The sequence below is a fragment of the Pseudoliparis swirei genome, chromosome 22, assembly GCF_029220125.1.
Source record: "Pseudoliparis swirei isolate HS2019 ecotype Mariana Trench chromosome 22, NWPU_hadal_v1, whole genome shotgun sequence".
Lineage (NCBI taxonomy): Eukaryota > Metazoa > Chordata > Actinopteri > Perciformes > Liparidae > Pseudoliparis > Pseudoliparis swirei.
In genome coordinates this window covers 23,409,645-23,426,256 of record NC_079409.1, presented here as the reverse complement: position 1 = coordinate 23,426,256, position 16,612 = coordinate 23,409,645, and the positions used below count along the sequence as shown (strand labels likewise).

The 16,612-nt window shown below is 45.6% G+C and overlaps 1 protein-coding gene and 1 long non-coding RNA gene across 2 annotated transcripts in view; both read left to right on the top strand.

The window, feature by feature from the left end:
* The window catches only part of csmd3a (CUB and Sushi multiple domains 3a), a 306,306-nt gene that overhangs the window by 190,944 nt on the left and 98,750 nt on the right, over positions 1 to 16,612 (top strand). Inside the window, exons 37-39 of the mRNA XM_056445250.1 lie at positions 1 to 50; positions 9,961 to 10,079; positions 12,683 to 12,752. The exon at positions 1 to 50 is cut by the window's left edge and continues 55 nt beyond it. Of these exons, the coding sequence (XP_056301225.1) occupies positions 1 to 50; positions 9,961 to 10,079; positions 12,683 to 12,752 (239 nt within the window). The remainder of the gene's footprint in view (positions 51 to 9,960; positions 10,080 to 12,682; positions 12,753 to 16,612) is intronic.
* On the top strand, positions 4,785 to 5,742 carry LOC130213531 (uncharacterized). Its single transcript, XR_008835477.1, has 2 exons — positions 4,785 to 5,050; positions 5,399 to 5,742. It is a non-coding gene; the product is annotated as an uncharacterized LOC130213531 (long non-coding RNA).

Genomic DNA, 16,612 nt, shown 5'->3' with positions numbered 1-16,612 from the left:
CCAGTCCGACATCAGCGTCTCCGCCGCCGGCTTCCACCTGGAGTACACAGGTATGAGGAGCCGCCGGCCGCTGACATAGCGTGTTCTTCCTCCTGAGCAGCTCTTGGTCTTTGCTCCATTGCATTCCTCAAAAGTTTTCTTGAAGTCGTCCCTTCTGAAGCTCCTGGAGCTGCACGCTCTTCCATTGAGGGCCTCCTCGTCTCCCAGGGGGCTCTTCATCAGGGTGGGGAACTGAAGACGAGTTCCTCTGAGAGAGAAGCTCCTCATCTGAAGGTCCGGAGCATCTCAAGCATGTGAAAGCTGCGCTCTATGATGTATTGACGTAGTTAAACTAGTATCTACGTCTGCATGTAGTCATCAACAGACTCAAATTAAATAAAGAATATTCAATTGAATAACATCTAAACAATATTTATTATCACAGATTTCTAATTGAGCTGGATTAAATATAAATAATACATACTCTAAGAATAAATAAATTATCTTATTTAAAATCAAATTAAGGCTGGATTTAAAACAGAAAGCTTTTAAAACATGTAAAACTAGAATGGGCACTCGGTAGAGTGCATACCTTCGCATATCACAAGATTGGGCATTGAATTATGAACATTTTGGCAGTTGCATGCCAATTGGACAAAAAGGTATCGTGCTATGGTAAAAAAAGAGTTTGACCTTTCCATGACCTTGACCTTTGACCCGATTGATCCCAAAATCTAATCAAATGGTCCCCGGATAATAACCAATCATCCCACCAAATTTCATGCGATTCAAGAACATTTTGACCTGTTCATGACCTTTGACCTTGACCTTTGACCCGATCGATCCCAAAATCTAGTCAATTGGTCCCCGGATAATAAACAATCATCCCACCAAATTTCATGCGATTCGGTTCAATACTTTTTGAGTTTTGCGAATAACACGCATACAAATAAATAAATAAATACACGGCGATCAAAACATAACCTTCCGGCATTTTCAATGCGAAGGTAATAAAACATGATGTTCCTGAGCCCGCAGCTTCACACTCAATGAAAAGAGCCAATAGATTTTGTATTCTTGTCATCTAAAAAAATTAATGTGTGTGCAGGGACTATCTGGTTATTAAACCACTTGTTTCATCTCTGCTCTCCGTTAACGGCGTGTTGGGCCGTTAACTCAGGATTCTAATCGTTGGCTCTTTTTCCTCCCGCTCCTTCGTTTCGATGTGAGTCGATACGTCGGCGCATGAGTGGCCGTCTGTGATTGGCCGAGTGGGATCACGTGAGAGGATTTTCGGCGCTGTCATTGGTGCGTTTCCTGCACCGCTGGACGAGAGCCGGAAAGGTTAAATAGAGGCGATCCATGAAAACTTAAAATGCTCAACCATCTATCGGTTGTCGGTCCAGGGTCGGAACCCGGGTCACGGCCCGCCTGTTGGTGACCCTTGACCTAGGGGCATAAGAAGCATGCTGAATATGCACCATGCACTACAGCTGGACCAGTGGGGCGACGGACTGACGGTGAATGAAAAGAGGGGCGCTGGTCTGCAGGCGCTCCATGGAGCTCTGCACACATGGGATGATGCAATACTTGTGAACGAGTGTTTTACATCTCAGGCCTTTTCCATTCGTCTCTTTTATTGTCAAACTCAATACCCTCTTTGTTATTCATCTCTTTAAGATCCATTTGTTCTTCCTTCTATCTGGTTACTGAGCAACGCAGACAAGAAATGTTCTTTCTGTGTGGCGATGGGAGACCTCATGGAGACCTCATGGAGACCTCATGAAGACCTCATAGGAGACCTCATGAAGACCTCATGGAGACCTCATGGAGACATCATGGAGACCTCATAGGAGACCTCATAGGAGACCTCATGGAGACATCATGGAGACCTCATGAGACATCATAGGAGACCTCATGGAGACCTCATATAAGACCTCATGGAGACCTCATAGGAGACCTCATGGAGACATCATGGAGACCTCATAGGAGACCTCATGGAGACCTCATGGAGACCTCATAGGAGACCTCATGGAGACCTCATAGGAGACCTCATGGAGACCTCATGAGACCTCATAGGAGACCTCATAGGAGACATCATAGGAGACATCATGGAGACCTCATGAGACCTCATAGGAGACATCATGGAGACCTCATAGGAGACATCATAGGAGACATCATGGAGACCTCATGGAGACCTCATAGGAGACCTCATGGAGACCTCATGAGACCTCATAGGAGACCTCATGGAGACCTCATGGAGACCTCATAGGAGACATCATAGGAGACCTCATGGAGACCTCATGAGACCTCATGGAGACCTCATAGGAGACCTCATGAGACCTCATAGGAGACCTCATGGAGACCTCATAGGAGACATCATGGAGACCTCAGGAGACCTCATGGAGACCTCATGGAGACCTCATAGGAGACATCATGGAGACCTCATGGAGACCTCATGGAGACCTCATGGAGACATAGGAGACATCATGGAGACCTCATGGAGACCTCATGAGACCTCATGAGACCTCATAGGAGACATCATGGAGACATCATGGAGACCTCATAGGAGACATCATAGGAGACCTCATGGAGACCTCATGGAGACCTCATAGGAGACCTCATGGAGACCTCATGGAGACATCATAGGAGACATCATAGGAGACCTCATAGGAGACCTCATGGAGACCTCATAGGAGACATCATAGGAGACCTCATGGTGACCTCATGGAGACATCATAGGAGACATCATGGAGATGGTTAAATGAGACGTGGCTGCACAAAGGCCACGATGAGAGCCCTGTGGACTCAACCCAACACTAACAGTTGCCACTCAGATCTACAGTCGGAAAAAACATGGCTGTCACCGAGTCTGTCTCGGCTGCCAGACCGCCGGCACCGGAACCACTTCACGGTCCTGTCGCCCTCCGTCAGCGCCTCGTCTCCACAGCACCTCCTCTTTCCTGGAAGCACTGCGTCTGTGTGTGTGTTGTGTGTGTGTGTGTGTGTCCCGGCTGCACGGTGAGACGCGGTGTCTGCGCGGCGCAGACGGCTGCAGCAGGCTCTAAGCGAGCTGTCTGCGCCTGCTCTGTGTTTGCATCTCTCCAGAAGCGCTCATGCGATGTCACACTCAGCGGCTCATTGAGGGACCGAGGGGAGCGCCTGGGTCAAACGGGACACTTTGAATAAACAAGAGAACTGCGCTCGGCAGGGGGCGGGGCTTAGGGTTATCAAAGTCTTGGCGACCACGCATCACGAATACGTCTTTAGAGCCAGACACGATGCTCCATTTGGCATCCTCCACAAAGTTTCTGCAGAGACATTATTTCAACCTAACGAATCGATTCCAGATCCCTTGGGAACGAATCCCCTGAAACAGACCTGAGACCTGTCACTGACGGTTTGACCACACGTCTCATGTCCGCCCCTCACGGACGTCACGCTAACAGTCCTCTGTGAACCTGAGGCTGCATACAATCTTCTCCATGATTATCGCTAACTGCGTATTTTCAAATGATATGCAGTTTTTAATGGTCATGTGACGATGGCTGAACCTTGCAATTAAAAACCCGGAGCAGGAATCACCCTCTCTGCCAGTGGAGTCTCTCCCCCCCACCACTGCATCTGCAGCGTGACCCCTGCTGTGACCTGAGGGCCGCACACAGGGGGTCACGTTATAATGATGCGCTGGTCTCTCTCTCGTTTATTTTTAATGTCTCTCGTTTATTAGTCGCTGTGTGCGACGCGACTCTCTGGCGTCTCCGTTCATTTCCTCCCGACGGGGCGGCCCTCTGACCCGGACGCACGCCTCTTCATTTGTGTTGTCGACTAAAAGGACAAATACAAAGTTTGCAATTTGCAACGCAGCTCAAGTCCCTAACCTTCCTGAAACAGGTCAGGGGTCAACTCCCAGACTGAACAAAGCAAGGCTTCATCATAAGTCCAGAACAGAGGCAACGACGCTCACGAGGAGGTGCTGAAGATGCTTTGACACTCCTCACTCCTCACTGTGCATGAAGCATCGGGTTGAAACGGGACTTTGGGCGCGATCGCACCAGCCGCTCCTAAAACGCCTTGGCAGAAACGCTCCGGGCAAACCAGCGGCGTGCGCCTGTAGAGCAACCAGCCGGAGACATGGGTTCAGATATTAAGAAGAAGAAAGGAAAGAGAACGGAGAATACCAGCATCTATTCCTCGAATGGTGTCTCGATGGCGAAGCTTTCAGTTTCACTTCCTGAGCAGGAGTCAGCTGGAGTCGTGTTTCTATTTACAATTATAAAGATCTTCATCATTCGTCTATTCGTGCAGGTCGGGCTGTTGAGTGATCAGCAGCTGGCCGCTCGGTCCATTCGCGCACCTCACAGTTGCGTATTGACCAGACAAGAAGACACGCTTATCAACTCCAGTGTTTCCCCTATAACAGGGTGAAATCCCCCCCCGGCAAACAATTCTCGGCTCGCGCGACAGAGCGATGCGCGCGCCGGCATCGAAGCTCTGCCGTGATGCGCGCACACGGGTGAGCACCGCGTATTCGGTCCCATCCCCTACAACGTGAAGCATCGGCTACTTTAGAAAACATGGCAGGATGCAAGTTCAACAACGGCTTGAAAAGAACGAGTGTTTCTGGTCACGGTTGGTGAAATGCTTCTAAATCTGCGTTATGTGTCACGAGACTTTCCAGCGGTGGAATCTCACGTGCAGAGCAAGAAGCACAGAGACTAGCGAAGGCCGCCAGCAGCCCGCGGGGCTAGCTGCTGCTCCGCCGCTAGCTGCTGCTGCTGCTCCTGCTCGCCCTGCTCCTGCTCCGCCGCGAGCTCCTGCTCCGCCGCCAGCAACGACGTCAACTACAACGCTGGAGGTCACCGGAGGAAATCCAGCGCCTTGCAACAAAGAGCTCATCACCGAAGACCAACGCTGCAGTGCGTTCTTCATTCTGTTCCACGAGACTCTGGACCAGACCACCGCGAGCAGACAGCTGGACTTCATGTGCTCTTGGTGAAATGACCACGTCCAGTCAGGATCCTGTGGAGCTCATGGGCCATGACACCAGGACCTACTTCAGCACCTCAAAGTAAGTCTACCATAAATATATATGTATTAACTATCCTCTTGTATATGAGTATGTGTTTCATATAGTTAAGCTTTACTCATGTGTCAAGTTAATAACAGCTATGCATAGGCGCACTACACATTAATTAGACTAATTAACAATAGTTTTAGAATGGCAGTAGAGTGGTGTTTACCTGTCAATATGTCTACATAGTGTTCACTAGGCTCAAGGGATGGATCACGTTGCTTAATTTGTAAAAATAGTATTCATTCATATTTATCCAGTCTGACATTAATCTGAAGTGGTGTCATAAGAGATGTGGTGACTGTTGTTTGGCTAATGTCTGCCTTTTTTCTTTCTTTTTTCCAGGAGAATGGACCAAATGTCAACTGGAAGTTTTTATATTAATACAGTTTGAAAAGGATTGTTTTCCTAGTATATTCACAAAAGCTCAGGAGTAGACATGAACCTGTGCACAGACATCCATCACATAGAGACATGAGAACTCACTCACTCACATACATTCTATTATGTAAATGAATTTGCATTTTAAAAGCAGCTGGAAATGTTTTGTTATTTTATGGATTTTTTTTTGTTCAAAAGGAACTATGTTGCATGTATTTTTTAAATATATTTACTTAATTTTAGAGACATTTGTTCATGGGACTTAAATGTTCTGAAAATGTATTAATAAATATAATTTACAACAGCAATGACATTTGTGTTATCCTTTTGCATTACACCATACTGTTAATTTTGAACAGACATCAGTGTGTTTACTTTGAATTAATTAATTTATATTAATGTATATTTACATCGTAAATTAGGTCTTAAATTTTATTTAGACGTGGTCTTAAAAAGTCTTAAAAAGTCTTAAATTTCACTGGTTTATTCCTGTAGACACCCTGTGGCTGCCTTGGGCCTCCTGTTGATCCTATTGGCTGCCTTGGGCCTCCTGTTGATCCTATTGGCTGCCTTGGGCCTCCTGTTCATCCTATTGGCTGCCTTGGGCCTCCTGTTGATCCTATTGGCTGCCTTGGGCCTCCTGTTCATCCTATTGGCTGCCTTGGGCCTCCTGTTCATCCTATTGGCTGCCTTGGGCCTCCTGTTGATCCTATTGGCTGCCTTGAGCCTCCTGTTGATCCTATTGGCTGCCTTGGGCCTCCTGTTCATCCTATTGGCTGCCTTGGGCCTCCTGTTGATCCTATTGGCTGCCTTGGGCCTCCTGTTGATCCTATTGGCTGCCTTGGGCCTCCTGTTCATCCTATTGGCTGCCTTGGGCCTCCTGTTGATCCTATTGGCTGCCTTGGGCCTCCTGTTCATCCTATTGGCTGCCTTGGGCCTCCTGTTCATCCTATTGGCTGCCTTGGGCCTCCTGTTGATCCTATTGGCTGCCTTGAGCCTCCTGTTGATCCTATTGGCTGCCTTGGGCCTCCTGTTCATCCTATTGGCTGCCTTGGGCCTCCTGTTGATCCTATTGGCTGCCTTGGGCCTCCTGTTGATCCTATTGGCTGCCTTGAGCCTCCTGTTGATCCTATTTGCTGCCTTGGGCCTCCTGTTCATCATATTGGCTGCCTTGGGCCTCCTGTTCATCCTATTGGCTGCCTTGAGCCTCCTGTTGATCCTATTTGCTGCCTTGAGCCTCCTGTTGATCCTATTGGCTGCCTTGGGCCTCCTGTTGATCCTATTGGCTGCCTTGGGCCTCCTGTTCATCCTATTGGCTGCCTTGAGCCTCCTGTTGATCCTATTGGCTGCCTTGGGCCTCCTGTTCATCCTATTGGCTGCCTTGGGCCTCCTGTTGATCCTATTGGCTGCCTTGGGCCTCCTGTTGATCCTATTGGCTGCCTTGGGCCTCCTGTTCATCCTATTGGCTGCCTTGGGCCTCCTGTTGATCCTATTGGCTGCCTTGGGCCTCCTGTTCATCCTATTGGCTGCCTTGGGCCTCCTGTTCATCCTATTGGCTGCCTTGGGCCTCCTGTTGATCCTATTGGCTGCCTTGGGCCTAACTGGGTACCTGGTGGGTTCCTTGTTGTGAGGATTCCCTGTCTGGGGACCGTCAGCGGTCCGTCCTGCTGAGGATGTGTCCTCCCCGTCTGATGAGGGCTCCCTCCAGGCGCCGCTGTGTCCTGTGAGCAGCGTGTGAGGACCTTCTCCCAGCAGGGGGCATTCTGATCATCCCACTGGAATCCATCTGGAGCCAGCAGGGGGGCGTCTGTAGCGGGCCCACCGCTCTGAGCCCAGCACCGTGTGCTGGGCTGCTGGTCTATTTGGGTCCGATGTGACTGATACATGCAGGCTTCAATATATTAATAAAAACACAGCACACCGTTTACCTCCTGGCATGTTAGTTTAGGCGTAAAGGAATTACGTTTTAAAAAACAAAGAGAACAGTCATGTCCCAAAAGAACATCTTAATATCTTGAATATTTTTAAGACTTCCCCCCGCTGCTTGCCCCGTCCTCTAAGTGGACGCCCACTGAGAACACGGCGTCAGCAGTGCAGCTATAAACATCTGTTTCTCTGTTGAAGAATGCTTGCTTGCAGTTAAATGAAAGCTTAAACCTATCGAATACTTCCCTTTGAGTTCCTTCAACATTCCAGCAAGTTGGCTAGGGGAAAGGGGAGGGGGGGAGATGGAGGGGGGGGGGGGGTACAGTATGTGCCCGTCAGCTCTCGTGGATCTATATATGCTTACCAACACACTTCACTGAGCTCAGCTTTAGCAGAAAGACCCCTGACGATCCTTAAAGTGTAGTTCTTCTATGTTCTGACACATTTACACTGTTTTATTTATTTATATATATATTTATATTTATATATGTATAAATATATATATACATATATTTATATGGAAATATATATATATAGAAATATATATAGAAATACATATATATATATTTATATGTATTTAAACTATTTATATATATATAGAAATATATATATATATATATGTGTATATATATATATATATGCACGTAGTTGTCAGAGGCTCCTTGAGTTTAACTATGGCCTGCAAGACTGCCTGCAAATCAGTATAGCTTGGTAAGAAAAAATGAAACTGACGGACACGCCTCTTTTATACATTGAGACATCTAACCCAGAGCCATCGAGTTTCACTGTTGCCTCAACCAAACCTGTATGGTTACATCTTTATGTTACGCACCCGTGTTGGTTGCCGGTGTTACACCCCTACTGGTTTTCAAACCTACTGGTTTCCCTCTTGGCGTTGTGTTCTCTTCACATCTGCAGCGGGGCTCTGTCTCGCGCACCAGATTCGTCACACATTCACAAACATATTGCTGGAGATCTTCAAGCCACCGTTCATATCCATTTCGGCGATTACGATTGTATAAGTGAGCAGTGCATCACAGCCACGGATGAAGAAATACATTTTAGAAAAAATAAAAATAAAAAGATCGCCCGACCTGGTTTCGATCTCTTTCACGCAAAAGGAGACTGCACTCAAAGACATGCAGTCTGCGCTGCGCCACCAGATATTAGTTTCAGCTCAAGTAATTTATATATTGATCCATTAAGTCACATTTCTTATTTTTTCATGGGAACAGTTTGGTTGAAGGGATCTGAAACAACTGGTTACCTTGAGCGGATATTTACACTTTGAAACATGTTTATAGTGATGCTTGTTCTAACACTTTGCCACACAATACCGACGTATTTTCGTGTGACTGTTTACCTGTAGAAATATACATTACTGTTTTTCATTTTTAGCCATTATTTGATCAATATTCTGTGCGGCCCTCACACCCCCCGTGATTTTCTTATTCGGCCCACTTGCTTCTGAAGTTGAATAGCCCTGCTGTTCAGGGTTCAGAATCTCTGGTGGACATTTCAGTTGTTTACGTTCATCCACCCACCAACTTGCCTCCTGTTTGCCTTTCGAGAGGGCTTGTGTGTGTGTGTGTGTGTGTCCTTTTTCGCGGGCTGTCTCTACCCGTGCCCACACAGAGGTTGTGACACATTTATTTTGTTTCGTGTGTGTGTGTGTGTGTGTGTGTTCTCCTGCCCACTGCCTCTCACCCCACGGCCGGCTTACTCATTATGCGTCAAAGAGAAAACTTCTATAATACAGACAAGTTTTACCAAATGTTCGTTTGTTCATGGCTGTCCCCACTCCTGCAGACAGCTTCACTTCTTAAATCAATGGAATATAAATTAATTGCTGTTATAGACCGAGGGCCAACCGTCAGTGTCAGGCTTCATAATAATAAATGCTTAAATAAATGTATAAATAAATACAGGAATAAATAAATAAATGCTTGAATAACTGTATAAATAAATAAATACATGAACAAATAAATATAAGTTATACCTAAACAAGACATCATTAAATAAATCTATTTCTGTATTTCTTCATTTATTTATGTCTCTATTTATGTGTCCACACATATTTCTTAATTAATTAATTTATTCCTGTATTTATTTATTCATACATTTATTTAAGCATTACTTATTTATACATTCATTTAAGGATTTATTTATTTATTCCTGTATTTATTCATACATTTATTTAAGGATTTATTCATTTATTCCTGTATTTAATCATGCATTTATTTATTTATTTATACTTAAGAGATTTCAGTCCTCCATATCAGAGGCCCTCACGGCTCTGTCGTCACTTTGGAGTCTAACTCTTCTATTGAGTTCTACTTCCTGGATGCTTATTCGTTTCACACTGATCGCTTCAGACAGTCGACCGCCGCCAAGAGAACGTCATGTCCAACGTTACGATGACGTGGCGGAGCACAAAGGACTCGCTCTCTTGTAATTACCAAAGTGTTTCAGTCATTCCTCTGTGGATGGAGGATGATTCATGTGAATGTGCCGTTGGTTATGCAACAGGTACCTGAGTCTTGGTCCCTGAGCAGGAGAATGACGGCTGTCCACCTGGTGTGTTGTGACTCTGTCCTAAGCAATAGGTTTGGATTCCTGCCCAGAGCCGCTGCCTCTCAGTCACGGCCACAAGCTGGGCGACCGCTACACCGTGGGCGACATGGTGTCCTTCCAGTGCGACCAAGGCTTCTCCTTACAGGTAGGTGGAGCACCTGCAGATGCAGGTAACCAGCTCTATAGAGCACCTGAAGATGCAGGTAACCAGCTCTATATAGCACCTGATGAGGCAGGTAACCAGCTCTATAGAGCACCTGATGAGGCAGGTAACCAGCTCTATAGAGCACCTGAAGATGCAGGTAACCAGCTCTATAGAGCACCTGATGAGGCAGGTAACCAGCTCTATAGAGCACCTGATGAGGCAGGTAACCAGCTCTCTATGGAGCACCTGATGAGGCCGGTAACCAGCTCTCCATAGAGCACCTGATGAGGCAGGTAACCAGCTCTCTATAGAGCACCTGATGAGGCAGCTAACCAGCTCTCTATGGAGCACCTGATGAGGCAGGTAACCAGCTCTCTATAGAGCACCTGATGAGGCAGGTAACCAGCTCTCTATAGAGCACCTGATGAGGCAGGTAACCAGCTCTATAGAGCACCTGATGAGGCAGGTAACCAGCTCTATATAGAGCACCTGATGAGGCAGGTAACCAGCTCTATAGAGCACCTGATGAGGCAGGTAACCAGCTCTCTATAGAGCACCTGATGAGGCAGGTAACCAGCTCTATAGAGCACCTGATGAGGCAGGTAACCAGCTCTATAGAGCACCTGATGAGGCAGGTAACCAGCTCTCTATAGAGCACCTGATGAGGCAGGTAACCAGCTCTCTATGGAGCACCTGATGAGGCAGGTAACCAGCTCTCTATAGAGCACCTGATGAGGCAGGTAACCAGCTCTATATAGAGCACCTGATGAGGCAGGTAATCAGCTCTATATAGAGCACCTGATGAGGCAGGTAACCAGCTCTATATAGAGCACCTGATGAGGCAGGTAACCAGCTCTCTATAGAGCACCTGATGAGGCAGGTAACCAGCTCTCTATAGAGCACCTGATGAGGCAGGTAACCAGCTCTATAGAGCACCTGATGAGGCAGGTAACCAGCTCTCTATAGAGCACCTGATGAGGCAGGTAACCAGCTCATTATGGAGCACCTGATGAGGCAGGTAACCAGCTCTCTATAGAGCACCTGATGAGGCAGGTAACCAGCTCTCTATAGAGCACCTGATGAGGCAGGTAACCAGCTCTATAGAGCACCTGATGAGGCAGGTAACCAGCTCTATAGAGCACCTGATGAGGCAGGTAACCAGCTCTCCATAGAGCACCTGATGAGGCAGGTAACCAGCTCTATAGAGCACCTGATGAGGCAGGTAACCAGCTCTCTATGGAGCACCTGATGAGGCAGGTAACCAGCTCTATAGAGCACCTGATGAGGCAGGTAACCAGCTCTCTATAGAGCACCTGATGAGGCAGGTAACCAGCTCTCTATGGAGCACCTGATGAGGCAGGTAACCAGCTCTATAGAGCACCTGATGAGGCAGGTAACCAGCCCTCTATAGAGCACCCGATGAGGCAGGTAACCAGCTATAGAGCACCTGATGAGGCAGGTAACCAGCTCTCTATAGAGCACCTGATGAGGCAGGTAACCAGCTCTCCATAGAGCACCTGATGAGGCAGGTAACCAGCTCTCTATAGAGCACCTGATGAGGCAGGTAACCAGCTCTCTATGGAGCACCTGATGAGGCAGGTAACCAGCTCTATAGAGCACCTGATGAGGCAGGTAACCAGCCCTCTATAGAGCACCTGATGAGGCAGGTAACCAGCTATAGAGCACCTGATGAGGCAGGTAACCAGCTCTATAGAGCACCTGATGAGGCAGGTAACCAGCTCTCTATGGAGCACCTGATGAGGCAGGTAACCAGCTCTATAGAGCACCTGATGAGGCAGGTAACCAGCTCTCTATAGAGCACCTGATGAGGCAGGTAACCAGCTCTCTATGGAGCACCTGATGAGGCAGGTAACCAGCTCTATAGAGCACCTGATGAGGCAGGTAACCAGCCCTCTATAGAGCACCTGATGAGGCAGGTAACCAGCTATAGAGCACCTGATGAGGCAGGTAACCAGCTCTATAGAGCACCTGATGAGGCAGGTAACCAGCTCTCTATAGAGCACCTGATGAGGCAGGTAACCAGCTCTATGGAGCACCTGATGAGGCAGGTAACCAGCTCTATAGAGCACCTGATGAGGCAGGTAACCAGCTCTCTATAGAGCACCTGATGAGGCAGGTAACCAGCTCTATAGAGCACCTGATGAGGCAGGTAACCAGCTCTATAGAGCACCTGATGAGGCAGGTAACCAGCTCTCTATAGAGCACCTGATGAGGCAGGTAACCAACTCTATAGAGCACCTGATGAGGCAGGTAACCAGCTCTATAGAGCACCTGATGAGGCAGGTAACCAGCTCTCTATAGAGCACCTGATGAGGCAGGTAACCAGCTCTATAGAGCACCTGATGAGGCAGATGATGTTCCCAACAAGCAGCAATAGGCCCCTCCCCCGTTCTTAAAACCATCACATAGTTAAACCTTGAGAAGAAGATGTAGATCCATCCTACAAGGTGACAGTCGGTAGAGCCACAGGACAGACGGGGTGCCTGCAGGAGTTTCTACTCTGCTGTTTCTACTGTTTCTATTGATGTGTTGTTGTCCTGTATTGCGTAACTGCTGAGCATTGTCTGTGTGTTCCTGAACAGGGTAATGCTTATATTACCTGCATGCCCGGCCCCGTCAGGAGGTGGAACTACCCCGTGCCTCTGTGTTTAGGTAATGTATCATGTGTCATGTGTCATGTGTCATGTATCATGTGTCATGTATGATGTGTCATGTATGATGTGTCATGAATCATGTATGATGTGTCATGTATGATGTGTCATGTGTCATGTATGATGTGTCATGTATGATGTGTCATGTATGATGTGTCATGTATGATGTGTCATGTGTCATGTATGATGTGTCATGTCATGTATGATGTGTTATGTGTCATGTATGATGTGTCATGTATGATGTGTCATGTATCATGTGTCATGTATGATGTGTCATGTATGATGTGTCATGTATGATGTGTCATGTGTCATGTATGATGTGTCATGTGTCATGTATGATGTGTCATGTGTCATGTATGATGTGTCATGTATCATGTATGATGTGTCATGTATCATGTATGATGTGTCATGTATGATGTGTCATGTGTCATGTATGATGTGTCATGTATGATGTGTCATGTGTCATGTATGTGTCATGTATGATGTGTCATGTATGATGTGTCATGTATGATGTGTCATGTGTCATGTATGATGTGTCATGTATGATGTGTCATGTGTCATGTATGATGTGTCATGTGTCATGTATGATGTGTCATGTATGATGTGTCATGTATGATGTGTCATGTGTCATGTATGATGTGTCATGTATCATGTATGATGTGTCATGTATGATGTGTCATGTGTCATGTATGATGTGTCATGTATGATGTGTCATGTGTCATGTATGATGTGTCATGTATGATGTGTCATGTATGATGTGTCATGTGTCATGTATGATGTGTCATGTATGATGTGTCATGTATGATGTGTCATGTATGATGTGTCATGTGTCATGTATGATGTGTCATTTATGATGTGTCATGTGTCATGTATGATGTGTCATGTATGATGTGTCATGTATGATGTGTCATGTATGATGTGTCATGTATGATGTGTCATGTGTCATGTATGATGTGTCATGTATGATGTGTCATGTGTCATGTATGATGTGTCATGTGTCATGTATGATGTGTCATGTATGATGTGTCATGTGTCATGTGTCATGTATGATGTGTCATGTATGATGTGTCATGTGTCATGTATGATGTGTCATGTATGATGTGTCATGTGTCATGTATGATGTGTCATGTATGATGTGTCATGTGTCATGTATGATGTGTCATGTATCATGTACGATGTGCCATGTATGATGTGTCATGTATGATGTGTCATGTATGATGTGTCATGTGTCATGTATGATGTGTCATGTGTCATGTATGATGTGTCATGTATGATGTGTCATGTATGATGTGTCATGTATGATGTGTCATGTATGATGTGTCATGTGTCATGTCATGTATGATGTGTTATGTGTCATGTATGATGTGTCATGTATGATGTGTCATGTATCATGTGTCATGTATGATGTGTCATGTATGATGTATGATGTGTCATGTATGATGTGTCATGTGTCATGTATCATGTATAATGTGTCATGTGTCATGCATGATGTGTCATGTATGATGTGTCATGTGTCATGTATGATGTGTCATGTGTCATGTATGATGTGTCATGTATCATGTATGATGTGTCATGTGTCATGTATGATGTGTCATGTATGATGTGTCATGTATGATGTGTCATGTATGATGTGTCATGTGTCAAGTATGATGTGTCATGTATCATGTATGATGTGGCATGTATGATGTGTCATGTGCCATGTATGATGTGTCATGTATGATGTGTCATGTATGATGTGTCATGTATGATGTGTCATGTGTCATGTATGATGTCTCATGTGTCAAAAGTAAGCAGAAGAGGAGTCGTACACAATAACCTTATACAAGTTAACACAATTATTTCAGCAGTGCAACAAAATAGGTCTATTAAATGTGGTCTCCTAAATATTCGATCTCTGTCATCTAAAGCTGTGTTACTGAATGATTTAATATCAGATAATCACATTGATTTATGTTGCCTAACTGAAACCTGGCTGAGCCATGAAGAATATGTCTGCCTGAATGAATCGACTCCTCCAAGTCATATTAATACTCACATTCCTCGAGGCACCGGTCGAGGAGGTGGAGTACAGCCATCTTTGAATCGAGCCTATTAATTAATCCTCAACCAAAATTACACTACACCTCATTTGAAAGCCTTGTTCTTAGTCTTTCACATCCAACCTGGAAAACACTACAGCCAATTCAATTTGTGATTCTGTACCGGCTACCAGGTCCATATTCAGAGTTTATATCTGAATTCTCAGAATTTATATCAAGTTTGGTTCTTAAAACCGATAAAGTTATTATTGTTGGAGATTTTAATATCCATGTGGATGTTGATAATGATTGCCTTAGTGCTGCATTCATCTCCTTGTTGGACTCGATTGGCTTCTGTCAGAGAGTACAGAAACCCACTCACAGCTTTGGCCACACGCTTGATCTTGTTCTTACTTATGGCGTTGACATTGAGCATTTGAACGTCTTCCCACAGAATCCTCTTCTGTCAGACCACAACCTCATAACTTTTGAATTTATACTACCGGAGTGTACTCCGTTAGTCAAAAGTTTCTACACTAGATGTCTAACTGATAGTGCTGTAGCTAAATTTAAAAAAGCGATTCCTTCTGTATTTGATTCGATACCACGTCTCAATATAACAGAGGACTCCTGGTCTAACTTTAGTCCGTCCCAGATTGATCATCTTGTTGACAGTGCCATAGGCTCTCTGAGAATGACACTGGACTCGATAGCCCCTCTGAAGAAGAAGACAGTGAGGAAGAGGAGGTTTGCTCCCTGGTATAACCCTCAGACCCGCAAACTGAAGCAAACGTCACAAATGCTTGAACGCATATGGCGTTCAACTAATCTCGAAGAATCCCGCTTAGTTTGGCGAGATAGTCTTAAAACATATAAGAAGGCCCTCCGTAATGCCAGAGCAGCCTATTACTCATCAATAATAGAAACAAATAAAAACAACCCCAGGTTTCTCTTCAGCACTGTAGCCAGGCTGACAGAGAGTCACAGCTCTGTGGAGCCGAGCATTCCTATAAACCTTAGTGGTAATGACTTTATGAACTTCTTTAATGAAAAGATTTTAACTATTAGGGACAAGATTAATAATCTCTTGCCCATAACCAGTGCCAATCTGTCCTCAAGTGGAATGGCCTTGGAAACCGCTGTATGCCCTGGTGTATATTTGGAAGGTTTTCTCCTATCAACCGTGACCAATTATTTTCAACGGTTTCTACTTGAACACGTCTACCTGTCTCTTGGACCCCATCCCGACGAGGATGCTTAAAGACGTTTTACCTTTAATTGACGGCTCTCTATTAGATATTATCAATGTGTCTCTGCTAACAGGCCACGTACCACACTCCTTCAAGGTGGCTGTTATTAAACCTCTCCTGAAGAAGCCCACTCTGGATCCAGAGGTATTGGCTAACTACAGACCGATCTCTAACCTCCCTTCCTCTCCAAGATCCTTGAGAAAGTGGTAGCAAATCAGTTGTGCGACTTTCTACATCATAATAGTTTATTTGAGAAATTTCAATCAGGATTTAGAAAACACCACAGCACCGAGACGGCACTGGTGAAAATTACAAATGACCTCTTAATGGCAGCAGATAAAGGACTCCTCTCTGTCCTGGTCTTGTTAGACCTTAGTGCTGCATTCGACACCATTGACCATGACATCCTGTTACAGAGACTGGAGCAGTCGATTGGTATTTCAGGCACGGCACTAATTTGGTTTAAATCCTATTTATCAGATCGATCTCAGTTTGTATTTGTAGCGATGGCCTCGATAACCACCAACGTTAATCACGGAGTTCCACAAGGTTCTGTGCTTGGACCAATTTTATTTACCTTATACATGCTTCCT